Source organism: Plecotus auritus, assembly GCF_963455305.1.
Source record: "Plecotus auritus genome assembly, chromosome: 3".
Lineage (NCBI taxonomy): Eukaryota > Metazoa > Chordata > Mammalia > Chiroptera > Vespertilionidae > Plecotus > Plecotus auritus.
This window is the reverse complement of record NC_137772.1, coordinates 128858783-128885695: the sequence shown is the minus strand read 5'-3', so window position 1 is coordinate 128885695 and position 26913 is coordinate 128858783. Positions and strand designations below refer to the sequence as shown.

General features: G+C 49.6%; 1 protein-coding gene across 5 annotated transcripts in view; it reads left to right on the top strand.

Moving 5' to 3' along the window:
* CACNA1C (calcium voltage-gated channel subunit alpha1 C) overlaps positions 1–26913 on the top strand; it is a gene marked incomplete at both ends in the record, with an annotated part of 717827 nt that overhangs the window by 681339 nt on the left and 9575 nt on the right. For all 5 annotated transcript variants that reach the window (XM_080661205.1, XM_080661203.1, XM_080661204.1 and 2 more), the window contains 12 exons: positions 4489–4654; positions 5248–5375; positions 6031–6127; positions 7925–8027; positions 13926–14027; positions 16505–16632; positions 17046–17180; positions 18698–19050; positions 21728–21856; positions 23873–23976; positions 24303–24406; positions 26549–26884. In XM_080661205.1, the coding sequence (XP_080517331.1) occupies positions 4489–4654; positions 5248–5375; positions 6031–6127; positions 7925–8027; positions 13926–14027; positions 16505–16632; positions 17046–17180; positions 18698–19050; positions 21728–21856; positions 23873–23976; positions 24303–24406; positions 26549–26884 (1885 nt within the window). The remainder of the gene's footprint in view (positions 1–4488; positions 4655–5247; positions 5376–6030; positions 6128–7924; positions 8028–13925; positions 14028–16504; positions 16633–17045; positions 17181–18697; positions 19051–21727; positions 21857–23872; positions 23977–24302; positions 24407–26548; positions 26885–26913) is intronic.

The window sequence follows — 26913 nt, the reverse complement described above, 5'->3', positions numbered from 1 at the left end:
TAGGCATGGGTCTTTTCCTTTGGCATTGATTTGTTGGTATAAGTCCTACACCTATATCACATTGTGTTAATTACTGTAGTTTTGTCATGAGTTTTAACACTGGTTTTATTTCTTCCTTAAGTATTTTGTAGAATTTAACAATGTGGTGATCTGGGCCTGGTATTTTCTTTTTAAGGAGGTTTTCTATTATGGATTTAATGATTTTAATAATCAAAGACCCATTCAATTTTTTTTTTACTTCTGGAGTCAGTTTTTATAAATTGTATTTTTCTAAGAATTTTTTATTGCATTTAAAATTTCAAAGTTATTGATATACAGTTATTCATAAATAATATCCTTTTATCTTTTAGTGTCTATAGTGGTGTTGTCCTTTTTTTTCAACCCTGATTATATGCTCTCATTCTCCCTCTCTCTCTTTCAGCATTTAATTAGTATTGCCAGGGGTTTATTAGCATTATTATTAAATGTTTTCAAAGAAACAACTTTTGTTTTACAATTTGACATTTGTATATCTTTTTGGTGATTTGAGCCTTTTGTTGTTAATCCTCACCTGAGGATATTTCTTCCATGGCTCTTCAGAGAGAGTATAAAAGAATGAGAGAGAAAGAGAGAGAAACATCGATGTGAGAGGGACACATTGACTGGTTGCCTCCAGCACACACCCCAACAAGGTACGGGGAACAAACTCACAACCCTTCAGTGCACAGGCCGATGCTTTAACCATGGAGCAACACTGACCCGGGCAATTTGAGCCTTTCAACCTTATAAAATATGTATGCCAACTAATAATTTTATTATAAACTAGAGGCCCGTGCACGAAATTTGTGCACGGGGGTGTGTGTCCCTCAGCCCAGCCTGCACCCTCTTCAATCTGGGACCCCTCAAGGGATGTCGGGTAGGATCGGGCCTAAATGGGCAGTCGGACATCCCTCTCACAATCCAGGACTGCTGGCTCCCAACTGCTCACCTGCCTGCCTTCCTGATTGCCCCTAACCACTCCCCTGCCAGCCTGATTGATGCCTAATTGCTCCCCTGCCAGCCTGATTGCCCCTAACTGCCCTCCCCTGCAGGCCTGGTCACCCCTAACTGCCCTCCCCTGCAGGCCTGGCCCCCCCCCCCCAACTGCCCTCCCCTGTCGGCCTGGTCACCCCTAACTGCCCTCCCCTGCAGGCTTGATTGCCCCCAACTGCCCTCTCTTGCAGGCCTGGTCCCTCCCAACTGCCCTTCCCTGATGGCCATCTTGTGGCAGCCATCTTGTGTCCACATGGGGGCAGGATCTTTGACCACATAGGGGCAGCCATCTTGTGTGTTGGAGTGATGGTCAATTTGCATATTACTCTTTTATTAGATAGGATAGAGGCCTGGTGCACGGGTGGGGGATGGCTGGTTTGCCTGAAGGATGTCTCGGATCAGGGTGGGGGTTCCCTTGGGGCATAGGGTGGCCTGGGCCAGGGGCCTGTGGTGGTTTGCAGGCCAGCCACGCCCCCCAGTGACCCAAGCGGAGGCCCTGGTATCTGGGATTTATTTATCTTCTATAATTGAAACTTTATAGCCTTGAGCCGAGGCCAGGGCAGGCCAGGAAGTTTGGTTTCCTCCATCACCAGGGAAACCCAAGCCTCCTGTTCTCTCCAGCTCCGTGGCTGCCGCCATTTTTGTTGGGATTTATTTATCTTCTATAATTGAAACTTTGTAGCCTTGAGCGGAGCCCAGGGCTGGCCAGAGCGGGTGGAAAGCTTGGCTTCCTCCATTGCCAGGGAAACCCAAGCCTCCTGCTGGCTTTGTGGCTGGCTACCATCTTGATTGGGTTAATTTGCATACTCACTCCTGATTGGCTGGTGGGCGTGGCTTGTGGGTATAGCAGAGTGATGGTTAATTTGCATGTTTCTCTTTTATTAGTGTAGATTCTACTTCGTGGGATATTAATACATCTATACCAGCTTTTTGTTTATTTGTTTTTAGCATTTATATGGTATACTTTTTCCACACTTGGACATAAACCTTGCTATATTCTTACATTTTAGATATATATCTCTTCTAAGCAGCCTATATTTTAATCCATTCTGACATATTTGCCTCTAACTTGAGGGATTTTTTTCCCCATTCTTTTACTTTCAACCTGCTTGTATCTTTGAATCTAAAGTGTCTCCTATAGACAACTCATAGTAGGAACTTTTTTTATTAATTCAATCTGACAATCCCAATAAGAGAATATTATTACAAATTTATGTCAATATATTTGAAAATCTAAATAAAGTGGATGCTTTTCTATAAGAAATATATGCACCCTTATGTTCATAGCAGCGCAATTTACAGTAGCTAAGATTTGGAAACAGCCTAAATGCCCATCAGCAGATGAGTGGATTAAAAAACTGTGATACAGAGGGCATGCGACAGGAGGTAGGGGAGGCTGGGGAAGGTCAATGGGGAAAAAAAAGAGATATGTGTACTACTATATGTAATACTTTAAACAATAAAAAAATTACATTTAAAAAAAAAACAAAAACCCTGTGATACATTTATACAATGGAATACTAGGAAGCTGAAAAAAAGAAAGAAATCTTACCATTGGCAACAGCATGGATGGATCTGGAGAGCATTGTACCAAGTGAAATAAGCCAGTCAAAGATAAGTATCACATGATCTCACTCAGACGTGGAATCTAATGAACAACATAAACTGATGAACAAAAATAGATTCAGAGACATAGAAGCATCTGATTTCTTAGGATATATTCCTAGAAGTGTGGTCACCGGGTAAAACGGGAGTTCCATGACTTTCTGTAGCCCTTTTAAGTTGTGCCAGCGGATGTCCACACCTGTGCTAAGCCCCATCCAGCCGTGCACATTTGTCTCCTCTCTCAGCGATTAGTGAATGCATGCATTTCCTAGACCTACTCAGTATATATTTAAAATTACAGTAATACATATAGAAAACTTTTCTTTGAGATTAAATTTTTCATACAGACTGAATTTTAATGACACAAATATGTCTACATAAATAAAACCAGGTAAACTAATTTGTCAATGTTTTAACATACACATTTAGGAAACCTACTTTATTATATAATATAGTTTCGGCTTTAACAGACCCCCCCCCCCCTCACTTGAATTAATCGACTATATTGAGATTTTCTCTATTTCCTCTACATTAACTGCAAACAGAAAATATAACTTTTTAAATATACCATTTATAATAGAATACTTTGTTTATTTTAAGTAAGATACCTAGAAATAGCCTAACAAAGATGTTTTTGGGGAAATTGTAAAATGATATTAAAAAGCATGAAATAGGACCTAAATAAATGGTGACATGTGTTGTGTCATATTCATGGCTAGGAGACAATATCACAAAGGTGTCAAATTCCCCAACTTAATCTATATTTTAATGCAATTTCAGTAAAATGCTCAACAGGATTATTCATGGAACTTGATAAGCTGATCCTACCATGTCCGTGGAATAGAAAAGGAAAATGAATAGCCAAGACAGTTTTCAAGAACAACAAGCTAGAGGCACTCTCTGAGACAGCAAGACTTACCTGTAAAGTCATAGTGGTTAAGACTATGTGGTCTACTAGGAATAGAATGAAATGGCTAGTGTGAGACCCACACATGTATGGAAAAACAGTTACATCAGAAAAGATCTTTCAAATCAGTAGATGAAGATGGACTATTCAATAAATTGTATTAAGAAAATTGGTTATCTATAAGAAAAAGAGAAAGCATATTTCTACCTCAGATGAGCACAAAAATATATTTCAGATTCATGGGTTATTATTAAAAACAAAATTTTACAACTTTTAGAACAGAGGAGAATTTTTTATGACCCAGAATATAGAAGAATATTTTAAACAATATGCAAGAAAAAAAAACCATAGAGGAAAACTTTATAAAATTATTATAAATTAAAAATAAAAAATCAGAAAAAAATATAAATTTGGCCACATTGAAATTTAAAACTTAGATTCATCAAAACATACCAGAAATAAAGCTAAAGACAAGTAAGCCACAGACTGGAAGAAGGTCTTGTGATGCATATAACTGAAAAAGATTAATATGAAAAATATAGAAAGAACTCTACAAACAAGACAAATAGCCCACGAGACAAGAATATGAACATGCAAGTCAACAGAAGATGAAATAAAAATCTCAACACATTAATCATTTTAAAACCAAATTAAAACATCAGTGAAATATTTTATACCCATCACATGAGCAACATATTTTTTTAATTCACTAATAGAACTGAAAAATCTAAACACACAGAAATAGGGGATGCAGAAGTGGTTTCCAGGAGAGGAATAGGAAGAAGTTGGTAAAAGGGTACAAACTTTCAATTTTAAGGTGAATAAGGTCTGAGGATCAAGAGGCCCAAGTTTCAGGGACACATGGTGACTATAGTGATAATACTCTGTTGCAAGGGGCCGGGGAAGGGGCCAGAGATGTGGGCTTGAATCCATGGGTGTTGGGTTCTCTCCCCTCTCTGCCCCAGGTGTGCCACTGGGGAGGCATGGCAGGACATCATGCTGGCCTGCATGCCAGGGAAGAAGTGCGCCCCAGAGTCAGAGCCCCACAACAGCACGGAAGGGGAGGCGCCCTGTGGCAGCAGCTTCGCCGTCTTCTACTTCATCAGCTTCTACATGCTCTGTGCCTTCCTGGTAAGCTGGAGCTGGACTAAATAGCCACAGGGAATGAGCGAGCAGGTCGGGGCAGCTTGAGCCTGCCATCTCCGCAGCTCATGGCAAGGGCGACCCCCACAGAAGAGCTGCCGTGGAAAGACAGAGTTAGGAATGTCCATCCACACTGAGACAAGGACAGAAAGCCGGAGCCAGAGTGACCGCAGCCAGCACCTCGCTTGTCCATTCTCGGCTCTTGTCATGGTGGCATTGTCCCAGAGGACAGAGGAGATGCCTGTGGAGGCCTAGAAGCAACTTAGACATTTTTGACCCTTTGATTGGAGAATGGGGGAAAGGTGGTAGATAAAGTTGCCCTCTCTCCTTGGCAGCCCTGCCCAGCAGCCTAGGAGGGAAGCTGTCCAGCCCACATGTGGGTTCAGCGCACACAATTCTGAGGGGAGCTGTGTTATGATCGTATCCAAGAGGCCCAAGTTTCAGGGACTGGTGGTGTAAACGGTGACATATGGCTGGTCTTTAGAAATGTCAGCTTCTGCCGTGCTGGCAAAGTGGATTCAAGTGGCAAGTGTGTAAGAAGGTCCTCTTAGGCAGCTCATCATACTCTCTGTTCTCTGCAGATTATCAACCTCTTTGTAGCTGTCATCATGGACAACTTTGACTACCTGACAAGGGACTGGTCAATCCTTGGTCCCCACCATTTGGACGAATTTAAAAGAATCTGGGCAGAGTATGACCCTGAAGCCAAGTAAGTTCCCAGGCGAAAATTCTGATTCCCAAAGCCAAGAGGGAGGATTGCACAACCATACCTATAGAAGAGGGTCAAGATGGGTTAGCATGGGGTGGGTCCACTGGAAACACCGAATTGTACCAGACCCCAGGGTCAAGGGTCAAGGGCCAGCAGTAGGAAGCCAGGCACTTTGATTAAGTCATGAACATATCTGCAATTTGCAGTTGCATGGAAAGATAGAAGATCCTAGTGTTTGGAATAACTGGTAGATACTCAAGTTAGGATGAATAGGACCAGGTACATCTCAACTCCTTTCCTGCCTCAAGTCCAAGGATACACTTGTCAATCAATCACGTTTGGTTGACACTCAATAAGTACCTTTTGGTCAGGTGGTTAGTTGACTGAAGCAGCAAGTACATGTTGAGAATTTCATTGCACTACTAAATCCTTCCATTTTGAACATACACCACTGATGGCTCACTAAAATCGAAACATGTATACATTGGTTTTGGAGTTTTACCATGCAATTCTGCAGCTCTGCACTGAGTTTGACCAAAAGGGCTCCAGCTATGGAGAGTCCCTCCTATAGGTGGGCCCCCACCTCTCAGGAACATGAGTCCTGGCCCGCTGGCTGAGACCATGGCTCCTGACTGACCTTTCCCTCCTCTTCTAGGGGCCGTATCAAACACCTGGATGTGGTGACCCTGCTCCGGCGGATTCAGCCCCCACTGGGTTTTGGGAAGCTGTGCCCTCACCGTGTGGCTTGCAAAGTAAGAGACAACCTGGGTTCATGGGAGAAAGAGAGAAAATATGAGAGAAAGATGCCTGTTTGTCTTGTAACCTTGGTCAGGCCAACGCTTTAAGGAAGTGAAGACGGTATTTTATGTGCTTAAAGAAATGAGCCTGAGCCAGGTTATATTTTAAGGTTCCTTCCAGCAATAAGTTCAGAGCCTCTATAAAGGAAAAGCGAAGTGAATGCCTCGTCCCAGTGAGCCCTGTGCCCAGTCCTGAGTAGAGGCCCTTGTTCAGAGCCCACTGTGCCACCTAGGCAACCTCACAGACTTCCGTCTAGGACGGGTGGATTCGGGTGCTCTCCTAGGATCACAGGGCCAATAGAAGGTCCATGCGTCAGCTTCAGGGATCCATGAAGCCCTAAAATTGTATATGAAGTCACTGAAACACTCACAAATAGTACCAGGGAGAGAATGCATCGTGCTCATCAGATTTCTAAGTAAGTCCATGATGTTTAGGACAGACATCCTAGGTTCTCTTTAGACCCAACTCTTGCCTATGTGGCCCTTGCAAGACCCTGAGAGTGAGCGCTCCCTTAAGTCGTGTGCCCTCTCTCGCCTAACTGTAATCCCAACCATGTAGCCCAGCACTTGCTGAAGAGCCTGGTTTCCACTCTCTCCCCTCTTTCTTTAATTCTCATGCTCACCCTTCTGGATTCCATGTTGGAATGGTGACAGACTGAAAAGAGGTTGGGGGCAAGTGACGTCAGAGAACTGGACAGAGGAAGAAACACAAGTAGAAAAATTCAGCTCTGTGGATGATCCACTCATGGAAAACGGAGAATTGACAGAGTGTAGAACCTTCTACTTGTGCTCTGTTTTACTCGGTTTTTCCTCACTTGTACCTCCACTTCATTTAAAAAAATAAAAAGATTTTAGAAGATTTCCAAGGGTGTAAAAGATATGAGAAACAAAGAGCACAAATTACATGTCAGGAAAGCATAGTGAAAACAAGAGTGGTGATGAGTGAGGCTGCAGTGCCCATCGGGGCCTCCAGACGGGCCTGCCCAGGCTGCGATTGAGCTGGCACTTCCCAGAGACGGCTGGAGAAGTCACTCAGAGTAATTATAACCCTTCTCGGCACTACGATTGACAGGAGGACACCGTGTGATCTAACGAATAATATCCTTGGCCACATCCTGAGAGCAGATGCCAGAATGAATTTCATGGTGCCTTTTCTCACAATGACCTGGTATATGCTGAGGGCCCCACACTGAGCACAGTGCCAGGCAGCAGTGTTGGGGGTGGGGAAGGAGGGGAGAGGGCAACCCAATCCTGTCCAGTGTCAGCAAGCCTCTGACCCAGCCTGATGTAGAGGCAGATTTTTCAATATACAGAAAAAGGACAAGTGCATCTCCTGCAAGCATCCCCCCTTATTGTCTCTCTTATCAGGGCGTTAGATGAATGTGGGCTGGCAAGTGGCTCCCAGCAAATGCCTGCGCACAGCTGTTCTCTGTTGCCAGGCGAGAGCACACCCATATGCATGAGCAACATTTGAATGGGGAAGGGGTTGGAAGCAAGGGTCTAATAGGGACAACTTCCATCCCTCCCTCACGCTGTGCGGCTGGGTGAGGGTATCTGTGGCAGAGCCAAGATTCTCCCAGAAAAGGTTTTGAATACATTTCAGTGGCTGCTGCTTCTACACGCCCGCCCACTCCAGACTCCCGCACACATGTTTAGAAGCTCCCTCCCAGCGTTCTCCTGCCCTGGTGGTTCTGTGGGTCCTTTGAGAACCGTTTGCTGTAATCACCAGCTCTGCTTCCCCTTCCCCTCCAGCGTCTGGTCTCCATGAATATGCCTCTGAACAGTGATGGGACGGTCATGTTCAATGCCACCCTATTTGCCCTGGTCCGGACAGCCCTGAGGATCAAAACAGAAGGTAAGAATCACCCACAGGGCACTGGAAGAGCCACCCAGAACACCTAGCACACGAGCTGGAGAGGCCCAGGACCTTCCTGTCCTGCGCAGAGCTGTGGCTCAGCAATAACTCCACCCGGGGTTATAAACAAGGCCTCCTCCTGTTTCCTTTGCCTCTTGAATGGCCTCTAGCCTATTTATTTTGAACTCCAGCTTTCCATCTTAAAGTCATAGGTAGAGTTCAAAAAGCAGAAAAAGGTGAGTGTTACCTGTAGCAAGACCAACCCTCACCTAAATGAAGTTGAATTGGCTGCAAATGGGCCTCTCAAATGCTCAGCATTCTTTTTAAGTTAAAAAGATCTGTGTGGGCCCTGGCTGGATAGAGAGTTGTCTTGATATGTGAAGATTGTGGGTTCAATCCCCAGTCAGGGCACATACAAGAATCAATCAGGGCCCGGCCGGCATGGCTCAGTGGTTGAGCCATCATCCCATAAACCAGGAGGTCACAGTTTGATTCCTGGCCTGGGCACATGCCCAGGTTTCGAGCTCAGTCCTTAGTGTGGGGCATGCGGGAGGCAGCCAATTGGCGATTCTCTCTCATTAGTGATGTTTCTCTCTCTTTCTCTCTCTCTCTCTCTCTCTCTCTCTCTCTCTCTCTCTCTCTCTCTCTCTCCTTCCTCTTTCTGAAATCAATAAAAATATATTTATTTTTTTAAAAAGGAATCCATCAGGGCACATACCTAGGTTGTATGTTCAATCCCCAGTTGGGGCGTGTGCAGGAGGCAACTGATCATGTTTCTCACATCAATATTTCTCTCTCTCTCTCCCTCTCCTCCCCCCATCTTCTTACCTCCCCCTCTAAAAAAATCTAAAAAATAATAAAAACATATCCTGAGGTGAGGGTTAAAAAAACACCCTGTGTGGGGAAGGGGTCATAGTGGCAAACGGTGACTGTGGTCAGTCATCACACGCAGTGGCACTAGGGCTCAGCCAGCTCCCTGGGAGGGGTTCAGATCTCACCTGTGCTCCACGAGGCAGGCCATGCTCCCTGGGCCCGTGTCCACATGGAGGGACACCTTCTTGTAGTTTGCACAAAAGCACCCTGGGGGCTGCAGCCGCTTTGCTGCAATGATCGGCTGTCTGTGTCATTGATACATTTTCATGAACCACTCTGCGGAAAAGGCTATATGAAATGTACCTAAGAGTTGTATTTGCTGTAAGACCCTCTAGCCTATTATATAAGTGTCTCCCAGAGAGTGATCAAAAGACCACCTGCCTCAGATTCAACTACTGGAGTTGGTTTAAAATACTGAGTCCCACGCACCCGCCCAGATCTCCAAATCTGAGGCTCAGAGCAGGCTCGGGAATCTGCACGTTCCACCCGCCACATTAGGGTTCGGACAGGAAGTGAAGTTTGAAACCCTCACACAGAGAACAAAGAAAGCACCGAGAGAAGCAGTGTGTCTTCTTTCCCTTCTCATGCTTCGGTCTGAGAGGTGCGGGCTGCCGGCCACACGTCCTGGGTGCAACAGAAGGAGCTGGGCAGGGAGAGGGAGACCTGGCTCAGATCACATCTGTGATAAGTTGTGTGTTCTCTCTCCACTTAAGCTTCTTCATTGTCAAATAAGAGGGGCAATGAGCTGATAGGAGGGGACTCACTTCAGTGAGTATCCCAGAGAGGTGCCTTCTCTTGGTTAAAGCCTTCCAGAAAATAATAGAAACATCCTAAATGAAAGAAAACAAAAACAGACCATCAAAATACATGTCAAAATAATGAGCTAATCTTTAAAAACATTAAAAATGGTTCAAGTTCTGCTGCTAAGCTAAAAAGAAACAACGAATATACTCTCGGTAGCCAATGCAATAGCTCAATCTGAAATGGATGTAAGTAGACCTGTTCTTCGCACTGGGACAACCGAGCACACATTTAAGGCACTGTGTGTGTATAGCAAGGAGAAAAACTGGAAGGACATTTATTATGTTAGCAATGGTTATCCCTGAGTCGGAGAACGAGCAGTGATTTTTACCTTCTTCCTTTACTTCTGGTACTTTCCAAATTTTTACAATGACTATTACAATCACGTCCAGGAGGAAAGGTTTCCTTCCCTAAGGGAGGAGATGTAATGACTGAGAGGAGGAATACTGTGCAGTACTTACTGCTTGATGTAAATTGAGGGAATACATTTTCATTCCTTGGAGGACTGAATAGCGCTGGTGCACGGAGGCCAGAGCCCTCACTGTTGAAGATACGCTGTCAGTGCAAACCAAGCCCCAGCTAAAGAATACCAACCGCTGCTGACAGTGCCAAAGGCACTGCTCCAAAATACCCAGGACGCATGGCCAGGCTCCAGGAAATGAGCGCTCGCGGGCGGGAGAAGCCAGCCACATGGGAATTGCAGTCAGCAATTAAAGGAAACTTGAAACACGAAGACATTTATCTACTGCATAGCATTGTCCCTATGGCTTACAGCACTGTCTTGTATGCTTAAAATTCTGTCTGGTGGGTAGACCTCATGTTAAGTGTTCTTACCATAATAACATGAAATTTGAAAAAAACACACAAAGGAATAGCTACCAAAGAGCCCACAGTGCCAGCTCAGGGGCAAACCTTTATCAGAGACAAACCCTCCCCCAAAGTGTTCATCTCTTAAGTCTAGAAGACAAAGGCAAATTCTTAGAAGCCACTAGAAAGAAATGTGAGAAAGCATCTCAATTTGTGAGGATAAAGTCTTCACCAGTCATTACCCTTCAGACTTTTGAGCATGGAAGGAATTGGACAGAAATTAACACCTTCTTCAGAGAACCAGTCCCAAGCCACACAAAACTTTGGGATGGAGAAGGAAGATATGTTTAGATGATGCGTAACAACTGTTAGTGATATTCCCCAGGTACACAGCTAATCGTGAGAATAAGCTGAGGCCTGAAAAAAAGTTAAAAGTTCTGGAAGATGGATTTGTTGCCTAAGTCCATGGTAGCAGACTGTAGCAGACGGGACAGAAATGTTTCCTATCACAGTTCAGGTGGCCAGAAGCCCAAAGTCAAGGTGTCAGCGGAGGGCCCTTCGGGCTCTGATGGGGAGCTGTTCCATGCCTCTCTCCTGGCTCCTGGTGGCTGCCTTACTCTAGTCTCTGCATCCGTCCTCTCCTGGCCTTCTTCCCTGTGTGTCTCCGCATGTCTCCGCATCTGATAAGGACACACTGGATTTAGGGCCCACCTAATGAGTACAACCTCATCTTAACTAATCACATCCGCAAAGACTCTATTTCCAACTAAAGTCATATGCCAAGGTTCCATGTGGACATGAATTTGGAGGGAATACTATTCAACCCTCTACATAAGATAAGTATATTTGAGAATTGCATTAATTTGGACTCTTTCATTGCATATGTCAGGAACCACTTGCTACCTTACCCAGGAAGGGAGCATAACCGCAAAGGACTCCCTCCACAACTAGAATGCCAAGACTGCCCTTTGGCTCAGGTGCTGTTTGGATCGACGTTCTCACTGGGGATTCAGGTGTCCGCCACTCTCCTTGCCACCTCTGCTTGCTCCTGTTGGGCTTCCTTCAAAGGGAGCCTCCTGGCAGGGCCACAGAGCGGATTCCAGCGCGGGCAGCCTGACCAGTTCTGGCCTGTGTTGCCTCCCTGCGGAGTAGCACTAAGCAATTCAGCATACAGACCTCGCTTTGTTGCTCTTTGCAGATAGGGCAAGACCCTCCACCAGCAAAAGGATTAGGACTTGCTGAAGGCTCAGCTGATGGTTACCATTTTTTAGCAATATTTTTCCATTAAGGTATTTACGTTCTTTATATAGACACAGAGGCCTGGTGCACAAATTCATGCATGGGTGAGGTCCCTCGGCCTGGCTGGCGATCAGGACGATCAGGGCTGTCTCACCCAGTCCCAATGGGGGCCGGCCATGGGGAGGGACCGCGGGAGGTTGGCTGGCCGAGGGAGGTTGGCTGTGGGAGCTCACTGACCACCAGGGGGCAGCTCCTGCATTGAGCGTCTGCCTCCTGGTAGTCAGTGTGCATTATAGCTACTGGCCAGTCATCCAGTTGTCCAGTCATAACAGTCACTTAGGCTTTTATATATATAGATAATGCTATTGTACAATTAATAAACTACAGAATAGTATAAACTTAACGTTTATATGCACTGGGAAACCAAAAAAATTGTGACTGGCTTAACTGCAACGTTCGCTTTATTGCGGTGGTCTAAAACAGGATGTCATAGAGGTCTGCCAGTATTGGTTTCCTATTGCTGCGTAACCAGTTACCACACATTTCTTGTCTTGAAACAACACCCAGGTATTGGCTCCCAGTTTTGTAGGTCAGGAGTGGAGCCATGGGGTAGCTGAGTTCTGTGCTCAGGGCCTTACAAGGCCAACAGGATGTTGGTCAGGATGTGTCCTCTCCCAGAGGCTGCGGGGAAGAACCCATTTCCAGCTCATTCAGGTTGTTGGCAGGATTCATTTCTTGCAGTTGCAGGGCTGGCTCTCTGCTGGGACCACTCAGCCCCAGAGGCTGCCTCTCTAGTTCAGTTCATAACACACTGTGTGCTTTCTTCCCGGCCCACCCCACCATCTCTCTCACTCCTGCTCCCAGCTGGAGAGAACTCACTACTTCCACCTTTTGACCCCCTTCATATGTTTATTTTTTGTTTGTTTTGTTTTTTATTGAGGTACAATTGACATATAACATTATAATAGTTTCAGGTATACAACTTAGTGATTTGATATTTGTATATGTTGTAAAATGATCACCACAATAATGCTAGTTAACATTCATCACCAGGTATAGTTATAATATTTTTCTTGTGATGATAACTGTTTTTTAATCCTCACCTGAGGCTATGTTTATTGATTAGAGAGAGAGAGAAACATTGATTGGTTGCCTCCTGTATGCACCCCAACTACAGACCAAATCCGCAACCTAGGTATATGCCTTGACCGGGAATCGAACCTGCAACCTTTTGCTGTACAGGATGAAGCTCCAACTAACTGAGCCACCCATCCAGGGCTTGTGATGAGAACTTTCAAGATCTACTCTCTTAGCAACTTTTAAATTGCAATACAGTGTTAACTGTAGTCACCAAGCTGTACATTATATTCCCAGGATTTACTTATTTTATACTGGAAGTCTGTACCTGAGAACTCTCTACTGTTCAAGAGCTCAGATGATTAGGTCAAGCTCACCTAGATAACCTCCCCATCATAGGGTCATATGTGCCATGTAATATAACCTACTCACAGGGTGAAATCTGTTCTGGTCACAGTCCAGGGATTGTGCAGGGGTGCATATATCAGTGGTGGTGGGAGGAAGGTTGGGGGCATCTTACATCCTGTCTTATAGCTGCAGGTCTCAGCTTTCCTCTCATATGGCAATAAGGCCATTATCCCAGAGGCTGCATGGGGTAAGCCCCTCGTTAGCCTGTTTCGCCAGTGGAGAAAGGAGATCCAGAGGATCCAGTGTCTCCTGATTTCTGCCTCCACACTGAGGCTGTGCCACCTGCTCCCCGCAGGAGACTCAGCAAAGGGCTTTGACACTGGGGAGACTGCTCTTCTTCTAATCACCCATGTCTCCCTGGCAACCACGGGGGCCCTGAGACATGCCATCCAGGAAGGCCCCTGTGCTCTCCCACCAGATGGCTGTTGAGCTCTGTCCAGCACCAACAGCCTTGTCAGTCCTAAGTGCCGCCCACAAGGAAAAGCAGTGTGTGAGGTGAAGGGATGCCCTGGCCGGCTGAGTAGCAGGCCAAGAAGGAATGGCATTGGACAGGGCACAAGACAGGGGAGAAAGAGAAACAAGGGATCAGGACCACCTGCGGGGCACTTGATGCTGAGGGCATACCCTGGGGGCGGGGGGGTCTCCAAGGGTCGGATGATCATTTCAGCCTTGTGTCTGTCTCCCTCCCCTCAGGGAACCTGGAACAAGCCAATGAGGAGCTGCGGGCCATAATCAAGAAGATCTGGAAGCGGACCAGCATGAAGCTGCTGGACCAAGTGGTGCCCCCCGCGGGTGGTAAGTGCTTCCCCATCTCCACAAGCTCGCCATTTGCCTGGTTCTTGAGTTGCTAGGCTTGTGGGAAGCCCGCTCTCCCCGGACCCTGCCTGTGGGCTGAAAGGCCCTCCTTGTTAGAAGGGACGAGGGTGCCACGCCCTCCACAAACTCAGATACAGGCCGTCGAGTTAGAGATCCAGTCCAGTCCAGCATTTCGCAGATGAAATCAGACAAAGCCTCTCAAAGCTTGGGGTTTGGCAGAACTTCAAGGAAACTTTTAGGTTTCCCCCTAAACCCCCAGGCTGATGGCTCTAATCATAAACGGGCCCTGAGAGCGCCTCCTGGTGGGAGCTCTGTGTGTCCTTCCCAGGGCATGTTGCTCAGCCCTGTGCACCCGCAGTCCCTACCGCTGTCCTGAGTCATAGGTAAAACAGCCTTCCCACACATGCAATTTCCAAAATATTAATAGAACGCTTTAACTAATATCAAATGTATTGAAATCTAATGGCTTTTAATATATAAAGTTATAACTAACTGAAGAAATGCTTGTATGCACCCACGTATAACGAGTAAGTGTTTAAAGGAAGTAAGATGATTGAATATTGTCAACATCTTGTTTTTGTCATTTTGAAGTAAGGGCTAAGTATATTTAAACAACTTTACATACACACATATGTGCACGTACACCTACGTACATGCACATGCAAAGAACACATGCCGACTGAGACAGGCAGGTCAACGACAGCGGAGTGACTCAGATTCCATCGGGGCAGGTGAAACAAAGTTTTCTGTCAACTTACACCGCAGTTATGTTCCTGGAAAATTCTGGATATATTAAAACTATGTAAAATGAATTTAGGTTCTTAGCTCAGATAATTATAAGCAGGTTGTCCCCCACATGGATGTCCTATCATAGCACTTGGAAGAGCACAAAGCTATTATTTATTGTGGAAAACAAGTCTGTGCTTTAAGGGCCACATCTAGAGCCATTTAGTACCAGTAGCACCCCAAATCACCGTGTCAACTAAAAACGTCCCACCAGCCTCGAAACACTTTTTAAAAGGTGATACCCACCCCTGTTGAGAGCCACTTCCCAGAGGGAAGGCAGGACTGGGACTAAGTGGAGTCACAGAGATGGACAGGCGGCACCTGACGGCTTACATGCAGTATTTTATTTGCTCCTTATGACATTTCTATGACGTTTGCTCAAAGAATCAAAGTTCTTAGAAACTAGGTAGTTGGCCCAAGGCTATGCTGTGAGGACTTAGCAGATTTGGGATTCGAACCCAGGTCTGAGGGACGCCAGAGCACCAAGCTCTTTCCCCTGCAACACTTCCTCCCCGACCACCCTGGACAGGGGTTCAGGGTCTTTCCGCCCAATGGCAATGAGGCCCTTGCCAGGGGGAAGGCCATCGCTGCTGTGGATTTGGCTCCTCTTTGAGGACAACTAGAAGCAGGAGAACCATCACAAGCCCTTAGCTGACCCAACCAGCTGACTCCCAGGCCCATGCCCTGTCCTTCAGAGACCTAGGAGGTGGAGCAAAGGGGCTCCTTATAGGGCATGAAATATTCTCATTGGAGACTTACTGGTTTCTCCATCACATGGTTCATTCCCAAGACAGGGGACCCACCCAACCCAATCTGTCTGGTTGAAAGAAAAACCCAAACTTACACAGGAGGAAGGTGCTCCTTCCACCACCCCTCTGCTCACCTTTAAGCAGAACTATGTTTGCACTTAGAGGACTGGTTGGTGCGGGTCTGAAGCTTCGGAATCAAATGAGAACATTAGCAATGTCAGTTACTCAGTAAACAGAGCAAGGTGGGAAATAATTTTGACAATATGGTATTTTTCTTTAAAAAGGGGGGCAATAAAAATATATTGCTCATTTACAGAAAGCATTTGCATAAATAATCTTTGCAAAAATATTCAAGAAACTAATAAAAAGCTTACCTATTAGGAGGTGGTAACCTGACAGATGGGAACAGTGGGAGAGAGGCTTTTCACTATATAACTTTTTATATAGTTTTGTCTTTTTGAACCATGTGAATGTACTGTCTCTTCAAAATATAAATTTAAAAAATTTTTAAAGTTTGGATGCTGAAAAATCTATACTATTAAAAGGGTAATATGCTAATTAGACCAGACATTTTCCGGACGACCTTCCAGACGTCCTTCCTGACAAAGCCATGGTGGCAGGGCCGAGGCAGAGGTGGTTAGGGGTGATTAGGCCAGCAGGGGAGAGCAGTTATGACAATCAGGCCGGCAGGCAGGTGAGCAGTTAGGAGCCTACAATCCCGGATTGCAAGAGAGATGTCCAACTGCCAGTTTAGTCCTGATCCCGCAGGGGAGTCCCAGATTGGAAAGGGTGCAGACTGGGCTGAAGGACACCCCCCCTCCCCTGCATGAATTTCATGTGCCAGGCCTCTAGTAAATTAATAAAGCCCAACTGAATTCCCCTTGTTCATCTCCAATTCCCTGTTCTCTCTTTGAATGTCAGATGATGAGGTCACAGTCGGCAAGTTTTATGCTACTTTCCTGATCCAAGAATACTTCCGGAAATTCAAGAAGCGCAAAGAACAGGGCCTCGTGGGCAAGCCCTCCCAGAGGAACGCCTTGTCCCTACAGGTGAGGGGCGAGTGGGGCCACACCCCAAGGAAAGGCCTGGTCACCTTCCTCTGACCTCTGGCCAGGGTCCAAGTCTCTCACCAGTAGGCTGGAGGCCAGGTCCCTTCAGAAGGTAGATGTGTGAAGGGAACATAGTCCTTTCCCTCTGTGTTCTCTCCACACACACTGCCCGCTGTGGTCCTGCCTGCTCCACAGCGCCCAGGCTCTCTGGAGCAGGGCTGAGGTTCCCTGACAGCCCCTGCTACTGTGCCTTCATCTCTCCTGGGTACGAGCCTGGGTTCTTCCACTCGGAACCAGACAGAAAGGTCCCAGAGACACACAGGGTGCCTTCTGGGGCTCCCTGCCTGGTGGAGACACAGCGGGTGAGTGGCTGGGCAGGGAGCGCAGGTCTCACGCGTCCCTCTGGGTTCCAGGCTGGTTTGCGCACGCTGCACGACATCGGGCCCGAGATCCGACGGGCCATCTCCGGAGACCTGACAGCCGAGGAGGAACTAGACAAAGCCATGAAGGAGGCTGTATCTGCTGCCTCTGAAGACGACATCTTCAGGGTAGGTGGATGCTCAGCAGCACTCTCCACCTTAATCAAGTTCGGTTGAAGCAGGAGGGTGGACTGGTGTCCTGCCGAGAAAACGCAGGGAGAAACGCCCGAGTTCTGTGGCAGATTCCAGCTCTTCCCACCAGCCATGTCCTACCCCTCCCCTTTTCCAAGCCCAACTCCCTCTCAAGCCAGGGCTCCCAGGACATGGCAGCTCTGAGGGCATCGCGGGCTCTGGGAGGAGGAGGAAGGACCCGTTTTCTGAGGGAAATGTTTCCAAGGAGAAAGTACATTAGAAGCTGCAAAGTGATGGCCCTTGGGCCACAGCTAATCTGCAGGCCCATTCAGTTTGCCAACATTTGAAAATCGGGCACATTCAAATAAAAATCTAGACCTCTGGCTTCTCTTTAAAGCATGCGAAGCTCTGTCAGTGTTAGGCTGTGTCCCTCCCCACCCCCGCCATGGCAGCAGAGGGCTGGAGCCCAGCGGCAGTTGTCCCCTAGATGGGACATGTGTGCTCCAGGTCACAGGGTCCCTCCAGCCTTGCCCCTCCTCCCCTGGGCCGGAGGCTGAGCTTCAGGGTTCACAGTAGAAATGGAACGTGACGGGAACGCTTGGGCTCTTACATCCAGCTCTCTCCATTCATTTGTGGTTCCTGCCTAATCCCGAAGGCATCTAGCTAGGTTTAGCTCCATCGAGGGCCAGCTCACACCTGTCCCTCCCAGCCCCGTGCCCGGGTCCCCAGGCTGTGGAAACACAGGGAGGCGAGAGGAAGTGGTCCTGCCTGTAGCTGACCTGTCATCACATCCTATTCTCATCACTGCGACGTGTTTGTTACCCAATGGCCTCGGGGACACAGCAGCAGGTTAACACGGCCCTGCTCAGACCCCGCTGACCAACCTTGACCATGGCTGCTTGCCCACTTGCCCGGGACAAGGAAAGAATGCTGGGAATGAACCTGGTTCCAGATCTGAAATCTCTAAGACCCACCCATAGGAAAGGAGGCCGTAATATAATAGAGGTAGTAAATCCGTCATCTATTTTCAAAGCCTTTGACTTACACAGTTTCTGGCCCAGGGAGCCAGTTGGAGTTCCATTTTTTAAATCTCATTGGAGCCTCTGGCCCTTCCCCGCCCCTCAGACCTCACAGCGCCTCAGCTGCCACACCTCGCAGGTGCAGGGGAGTCTGGGTGCCCTAGACTCGTCCTTGAACCTCAACCCCAGTCTTCCGCAGGCTCATTAGAAACTCCCAGGACAGTGGCTTCCTAGCCTGGCTGGCTCCCACAGGATGTCCTGTGCCTCACTGTTCCCCCAGCCCTTCCAGGGGGAACTGACGGCCCCTGCCACTCCAGCTGCCAGGCCACGTGGGTGAAGAATCCCCGCCCGCCACGTGCTGCCCCCTGTGGCTGTGCTCTCGGAGGGCGGGGGAGGGGAGGGGGGATGGATAACTTTCCTTGCTCGCAGTGGCTGTGGGGGAGAGGCTGCCGCGGAGGCGTTCTCCTCCACCCACCCCTCCTGTCTTGCCTGCAGAGGGCCGGTGGCCTGTTCGGCAACCACGTCAGCTACTACCAAAGCGACAGCCGGAGCACCTTCCCCCAGACCTTCACCACTCAGCGCCCGCTGCACATCAACAAGGCCACCAACAGCCCAGGCGACACCGAGTCCCCGTCCCATGAGAAACTGGTGGACTCCACCTTCACCCCCAGCAGCTACTCATCCACTGGCTCCAATGCCAACATCAACAATGCCAACAACACTGCCCTGGGCCGCTTTCCCCGCCCCACCCACTACCCCAGCTCGGTCAGTGCCGTGGAGGGCCTTGGGCCCCCCTTGTCTCCCGCCATCCGGGTGCAGGAGGCAGCGTGGAAGCTCAGCTCCAAGAGGTAAGCAGTAGGGCGGGGCACCCAGGGCCCTGCATGGGCCTCACACACTCCAGCTCAGACGGGTCAGGGGAGGAGAGTTTGGCCCCCAGGCCTGCACTCACCCCTCGCGTTGGGGTGGATGCTGCTGCCCTGTGATCCAGGGAGAGAGCAGGGTGCAGGCCGCCTCCCAGGTCCTGCCCTTGACTACATGTGGCAGCCATGCTTAGGGAAGGTGCGGGGCCCCACTGCCAGCAAGTGTCCTGAGGAGCACACCTCTGTCAGAGCCTGCTCTGTGCTCTGGGCCCAGCCCCGCCCATGCAGAGGCCCTGGCCCCTCAGCCCCAAGATGTTTGCATCCTGGCTACACTACAGACACCGTTCCCCAAGTGGAAGGGGAACGAAGTTACCGCCTCCTCTTTCTACCCCTCTCACCCCTCCAGGGAGGGGCCTCTTGGTGGCAGGAGGCCCTTCGCTGTAGCAGTTGCTCATCTGTCCCAGGGTAGCATCATTCCTGGTCTTGACTGCACCTCCCACCTTCTGACCGGCTCTTTCTCCCTGTGCTCTGCTCCCTGGTGCTCCAGGCGCAGCGCTAGGATAGCCTGCCCCCTGCTGCCGTGCTCTGGGCCTCCGGGAGCACGGCCTGACCTAGAGGGTCTTCCTGTCTATGTGGGCAGCTCTGGCTCCCCAAGCCGATGGGAGAGGCCACGCATCTGCACCTTGCCACCTCACCCTTAGCTGCACTGCTCCCCCAGAGCAGGGCGGCAGATCCCAGCATGCCAGGTTCTTGGGGCAGCCTCCTTTTCTGCCCTTGAGCTCAGAAAAATTGAAAAGTCCCAGCATCTTTCTCAATCCATGGGCATGTGTCCTGAGCTGCCTTCCTTCAAGGAACCAGTGGCACACGTGTACGTCCACGTGGCCTGTCCACTTACCGGTGTCTGATGGCAGACAAGTCAAGCTGGCCACCCGTCTGCATTGCTGCCTAAGATTAGCTGGCTCACCACCCAAGCAATGCCGGGCGAGTCCTGCCCACTCACACCGATGCCTCCTAGGTGCAGGGCCGTGCGTGAGCCCTGGGTTTGGTGTGCTGATCGGAAAGGCTGGTTTGCAAGGAGGATGTCAATGTCCAGGTGGCTGGCCCAGGCCTGTCTTGGTGGCCCCTCCCTTTCCTGCAACCCGCCCCCCTTTCTGTGTCCTTCAGGGACTCAGTCCTAGTACCATCTTCTCCCTGCTCCCCTTGTCCTCTTCAGGAAGGCTTGCTGTGTTCATCACTAGCGTCTCAGTGTAAACTAACACCTCTTTCCAAGGGAATTTTCATGAGACTTTGTTCTGTATTCAGGAAGGAAGGTAAAAATCATTTTAGAGAGGAGGTAGGGAGGGACATTGGGGATTCCTTCCTCTCCCCACAGATCCATCTGTTAGGGAACAGGATCCAGGTAAGGTGCCTAGCACATGTAAGCGCTCCCTAAATGTCAGCTCCCACCTCCCATCACGGTTGGGAAAAGCAACACTCAGGGCAGTAAGTTTCAGATTGTGAAGAGGGACAACTTAACCCAAGTTCCAGCTCTGGGACCTGGTCCTTCGTGTCCCAGCTCAGGGCTGTGGTGGCTCCAGCAATGGCCTTGCTCTGGCTGGGAACAGACCAGCACACTTTGCACACAGTGGCCCCTGAGGAGTGATGTAGCCTGCCTGCGGCCATTCCCTGTGTCCAGCACATCCCGTGGTGCCTCACCAAAGCTCCCTCCCTGTCCCTCTCTTCCCACCCCATCCAGAGCCTGGGACTGTGGGGTGGGCAGCCATCGGTGAGGGCCTCCCCCAGACAACTGCCCTGACCCTTCTGGAGTGGCGCTCAGTCCCAGGGCCAGAGCTGGGGCGCTGACCCAGCACTCAGTTCTGAGAGGATGAAGGGGGATGTTTCTCTGATGCCTCATGAGTCAGGATAACTCGGGCCCTGGCTTTCTGGATCTAGAGGAAGAATGATGGAGGGGCTGCTGGGCCCGGCACAGGCAGGAAAGGGGAGCTAAGGAAGGCGTGAGCAGGTGAGCAGAAGACTGGCGGAGGGAAGGTGGTAGAATCCCAGGCACATGTGGCGTGGCAGGGATGTGTGCTGACCGGCTCCATGGAGACTCAGCTCGGCAGGACCTCAGGCGCACTCCCCTCTGCTGAGAAGAACAAAGCCGCGATCTGAGCCTTCCTCTCCGTGCCTTCACTCCAGAGAGCCAGTGCCAAACATGACGCCAGGACCTCTCAGCTCTGCCCAACAAATGCCCAAAGGCCCAACTGCCCATAGTGAAGGGAAGGGGCAGCCCGCCCACCGGGCCCCGCCTGTCAGGGCAGCCCACGACGCTTCCTTAAAGGCTGATCCTCTCCTCCTTTCCGAGCACCATCTCGTGTGTTGCTTCATTTGTTCTTCACAACAAGCCTCTGGGTCAGGCAGGGCACATGTTAGTCCAGTTTTCTTGATGGGATCCTGAGGCTTATGCCAGAGGGCAATTGAATGGGGTCAGAACTCAGGTCTCCCTGGTCCTCACCCTCTTCCCACATGGAACCACAACCCCAGTCTTGTGCTTCCTCCGCGATCGGTCGCAGGAGGGGCCTGGCTGCGGTGTGTGAGTGTGTGTGCACATGCGTGTGGTGTGTACTGCTGAGGAAGGGGAGGGGGCTGGCAGTGTCTGATTTTTTCTCCATGTTGGACACTTTAGGTGCCACTCCCGGGAGAGCCAGGTAGCCATGGTGTGTCGGGAGGAGTTTTCTCAGGACCAGACCTATGACGCGCAGATGGGTGACGACGCAGAGTACTGCAGTGAGCCCAGCCTGGTCTCCACAGACAAGTGAGCCCTGTGGCCTCTGCCCCGGCTGGCCCGCGTGTGTAGAGGGGTCTGGGTGGAAGGCAGGCCCTGGGGTCCCTCCTCTGGGAGAGATCTGGAAGGGGAAAGAGGTCACATGTCAGAAGAGCACCTGCAAGGCATCTGTCAACTCGTTAGGGACAGAAGCCCCAGACCCACAAAGACACACACCATCCCCGGGTTAGCTTGGCCTTCCTCACCATACAGTGCTTTCAGAAAAAAACTTCTAAACACTGTTTCTTAAATTGTTTGCAGTGCAATCAACTAATAAATACATGTTATAGTGAGACTCAGTCACACACAGACGTACATTGACCATTAAACAACTGTCTGTGAAACTACTTATACTAAAGCTGCCCAGCAGAGGGCACTGTTGGCAAATGGGGGCTGAGATTTTTGTCAGCGCTGGAATTTTTTAAGAGAGGGTTTTTTTACTGCAGGTCTAGACCAATTAGGAGGTTGTGACATTTACTTCGTTATGATCAGCACTTTTAAAAGAAAGTATAGCACGTCATAGCACAGACTAGGATAAAATAAGAGGATATAAAATAACATATCCAGTGTCACAAAGGTAAGTATCATTTTGTGAAACACTTGCTTAATTGCCAATGTATGTATGTGCAGAGTCCCATAAAAGGTGTTTATGAGTGTGGGTTGCATTCAAAAAGTTTAAGATGCATTGTTTTTAAAGGCTTTCCTGAAAGCACTTTATAATAAGGAAGGACCAGCCCTTTTAGCCTTTAGATTTTTAGAGAATGCAAATTAATACGTGGTCACAGAGTTTGGAAAGCAGGAAAAGCATATGCTTCCATCCGTTTTGGCTCTTATTGGGTGCTCTGCTAGATCATGGATACACTGGCCTCCGCACTCAAGGAGAGTTTGCAAATTCGTTAGGAAGCTAAGACGATCTCCGAAGAGGAAAATAACACGGAGATTTTCTAACTAATTGCTCACAGAGTCGCACAACTGTGAGGAGTACAGGCATTCTGAAAAGGTCAAAGTCAAGGTGACCATAACAGGCACCAGGCACAAGGTCAAACAGAAGCTGGGTCCTCAAGAATGGGTACGATTTGGATAAGAAGAAAATATAATACCAAGCTGAGAACGAGAAGAAAGGCTTAGAGGTTTTAGTTCAAAAACTTCCCTGCACATCTGCAGATGCTGCAAGTCAGGGAGCTAGGAGCAGAAAGGCACATGGTCTCTGCCTCCGAGGATGCAAGTCCCAGAGGAGCAGAGTCGGTGGCCTCCTCTGTGAAAGGACAGGCTAGGATGCAACCTCGGAGCGACAGCTGAGTCCACCAGGGGTAGTGAAGTCAACTTAGTGGCCTGCAACTGACACTTTAAAAGAAATAGGATGGACCAAAAGTAGAATGGAAACTATCAGAGTGCAGCACCTGACGGTGAGTGTGGTTCATGATGTTTAGTTCAGGCACGTGTGTGTATGTACACTGGGACTGTGTGAGATACACTTACCTGTGAGTCCCATCAGAAAGGCGTAGGAACCACTGACTTGATGCCCCAGGTCCATGGCAGCTCTGCTGTCCACAGGGTGATTGTGTGGTGCCCTTGCTGATGCAGGGGAGGGCAGGCCAGGGAGAAAGGGGTGGGAGTTGGGGTGAAGTAGGGACCAGTCATGGTAAAGAGCATCAGCATGTGGAAGAGAGGAGCCTGGGCCATGCCTGGAAAGAACCTTGTGGGCCTAGAATTTCTTCCCAATTTTCTCAACAACTTTGACCCAAGAGCGCCCTCACTGCCTTCGATCAGAGGTGCGGGGCTCAGAGCTGACAGGCTGTGTGTGAGGAGCCGGAAGCGTCTGTGAAGCCAGAGAGCAGGGCCCTGGGTGGCGCATCCCTGCTGCCCCTCCCCAAACCTTCCTGGGAGCACAAAGTGGGGGCTCCCTTCCCTGAGGAGCAAAGGAACCTGCCTTCTGGGGTGGCAGCTGTCCCTGTGGGGTGCATGTCTCAGCCTCCAGGAGCAAGCCCCAGGAGTTCTCTGTTCCAGGCTCTCCTACCAGGATGAGGAAAGCCGACAATTGGCACCGCCAGAGGACAGGAGGGACACCCGGCAATCTCCAAAGAGGGGCTTCCTCCGCTCTGCCTCCCTGGGTAAGCCCACACACCTCGCTCTCAGATGTGGCAGCCAGTGGGCACCCCCAGATGACTGATCAGCCACTCAGGGTGACAGAGACCATGATGGCCTGGCTCCAACAACCCCACACAGTAGGCTGGACAGATTTCCAAAGCGACGAGAGGGAATTCCAAGGGCAGGGCTTGTTGGCATCAGACTTGGACTTAAGCTTTGTGGTATGTGTCAGAGGAAGATGAAGGGTAAAGAGGAGGTGTATACAGACCTTTTCCCTCCCTGGGCCCGAATCAGCCCAGAGCCGGTCTCCTTTCCCTGCTCTGATCCTGGTTCTTTGGCTCCTTTGCAGGTCGGAGGGCCTCCTTCCACCTAGAATGTCTGAAGCGACAGAAGAATCAAGGGGGAGACATCTCTCAGAAGACAGTCCTGCCTTTGCATCTGGTTCATCACCAGGTAGCCCACACTTCAGACAGGCCACTGGCCACCCCCTAGTAGGCTAGACAAAGTCCCCAAGATACCAGTCTTCCCTGTCTCAGACCACTGCTGGATCCCCACCCCTGGCCTAGCAGCCCCAGGGGAGGGGCTTTTTCTACTCAAATGAGAGCCTTAACAAAGTCTGTCATTTCCCAAGGTGGAGACCTAGGAAATACTGGTGAGCAGGAGCTCCCCACACGGTGCCAGGATTCCGCCTGAGCTTTCTTCTTACAGTGGCACAGGTGTCCCCCACCCCCATCCCCAAGACATAGGCTTATACCATAGGGCACTCAAGCAGATGTGGTTCTTCCTAGAGTTGCAAGACACCTGGAAATTGAGCGACACAAAAATCCATCCACTGAAATACAGAAATGATCAGAGAACCAGCCAGCTACATGGTCAGGAGTAGGGAGTGATTTCCCAGGAAAATGGGTCCAGGGAGAGTTGACTGTTGACATTTTTCATTTAGCACGGATGACCCTGCAGTGTAAAACCCAAAGAGTATCAAAAATGCTCTTAGTATCTCAGAACTAATGGAGTTCTCAAATAATTATGTAAGGCAGTCTCTTACCTCCAGAAAAATTAGGCTTATAACCTAGAGTTTCCTAAACTTTTTACCTCTTTAATTATGCACTCCCTACCACAGGCCTATGTTTTCCTTTTTTTTTTTTTTTTACAAAGGCATTCAACTACCAATTAAAGTTTATGATCTGCACTAGAGGCCCGGTGCACGAAATTAGTGCACTGGTGCGGGGGGAGGTCCCTCAGCCGTGCCTGCATCCTCTCGCAGTCTGGGACCCCTCACTCCTTACCACCCACCTACTCGCTGCTCCTTACCACTCGGCTCCCTGCTCCTTAGTGCTGCCATGGAGGCGAGAGAGGCTCCCGCCACCTCCGCTGCGCTTGCCGGCCATGATCCCAGCTTCTGGGACAGGCCACTGGCCACCCCACAGTAGGCTAGACAAAGTCCCCAAGACTTTGGAAGTGCACTGACCACCAGGGGGCAGCTCCTGAATTGAGCATCTGCCACCTGGTGGTCAGTGCACATCATAGCAATGGGTCATTCTGGTCATTCCACCATAATGGTCGCTTAGGCTTTTATTGTATAGATAAGATGGCCAATGTGACTGGGCTAAGTTGACACTACTTCATCTTAAAGAAATGCACTGTTTTGCTTAGCTTGTGTGGCATTGCCTGTATGAATACTATCTCCAGGGCCCCAGGACCCAGGCTGGGGACCATCAAGAGCAGTGGCCAGGGGCGGCTGGCAGGCTGGGGTGGGGAGAGGGGAGACACCGTATGTGATAGTTTCAAGGGTTTCTGGAAGTTTATTTCACTCATCTGCTCGATCATTCTGGAAGGCAAGAAACTCCTCTTCATTTACTACCTCCCACCCTCATGGCAGTGCCCCCTTCTCTCTGCCTCTCAGGCTGGGCTCTCCCCCACGCTGCCACTGCCCCGTGGATGCAGCACATCAGAGCAGGCGTTGCAGCAGCTCACCTGGGGACCATGACCCACCCTCAGGACAGTCAAGCACCATGGGGGCAGAGGACACAGCTGTGTAAATAGTTCAATCACAATACAGTGTGAGATTTGAACAATAGCTCAAAAACAAGGTGAGCTAGAGATTGGCAAGACATCATTACTGGCCAGATTAATTGTAAAAACTGAAACAGTTTTTGTCCAGCTCTTTGGATGCACAGTGTGCTTTCTCGCAGACCCTCCTTCACTTGGACCTCACATCAGCCCAAAGGGCAGGGAGCCAGTGGGCACTGCGTATGGTTGTACAGGTGACACAGGCACATCCTCTCTAGTCAACTGACAAGGAAGCCAAAGGGGGAGAATTCACAGCTCATGGGGCGGGGCCAGAGCTGATGGGCAGGTGATCCTGCCAGTCTTTTGGAATTTAGAGGAGGCAGGGTTACTTCAGACTGAGATCATCAGAAAATGCGTTTTAGGATGGTTTAAGTTTACACTGGGTCTTGATGAGGTAGGATTCAGATGGGTGAAATGGTGGTGTATGAGCTCCAGGCAGCTGGGACCAGCTGCAAGCAGTAGCTGCTGAGAGGCCTGCCTGTGGCCTGACCATTCCGGTAACCCGTGCTCCTTGTGTGTCCACAGGCATTGGCAGTGGCAGGCCTGAGCCCCCTCCTCCAGAGAAGCCATTCTCCCACCACGTTCCCCCGTCCGTGTGCCACCCCCCCGGCCACGCCCAGCAGCCGAGGCTGGCCCCCGCAGCCCATCCCCACCCTTCGGCTGGAAGGAACCGAGTCCACCGAGAAACTCAACAGCAGTTTCCCATCCGTCCACTGCGGCTCCTGGTCAGGGGAGCCCACACCCTGCGAGGCGGGCAGCAGCGCCACACGGAGAGCCCGGCCGGTGTCCCTTACTGTGCCCAGCCAGGCCGGGGCCTGGGGCAGGCAGTTCCACGGCAGTGCCAGCAGTCTGGTGGAAGCAGTAAGTGACCCCAAGCACTGCACGTGGGG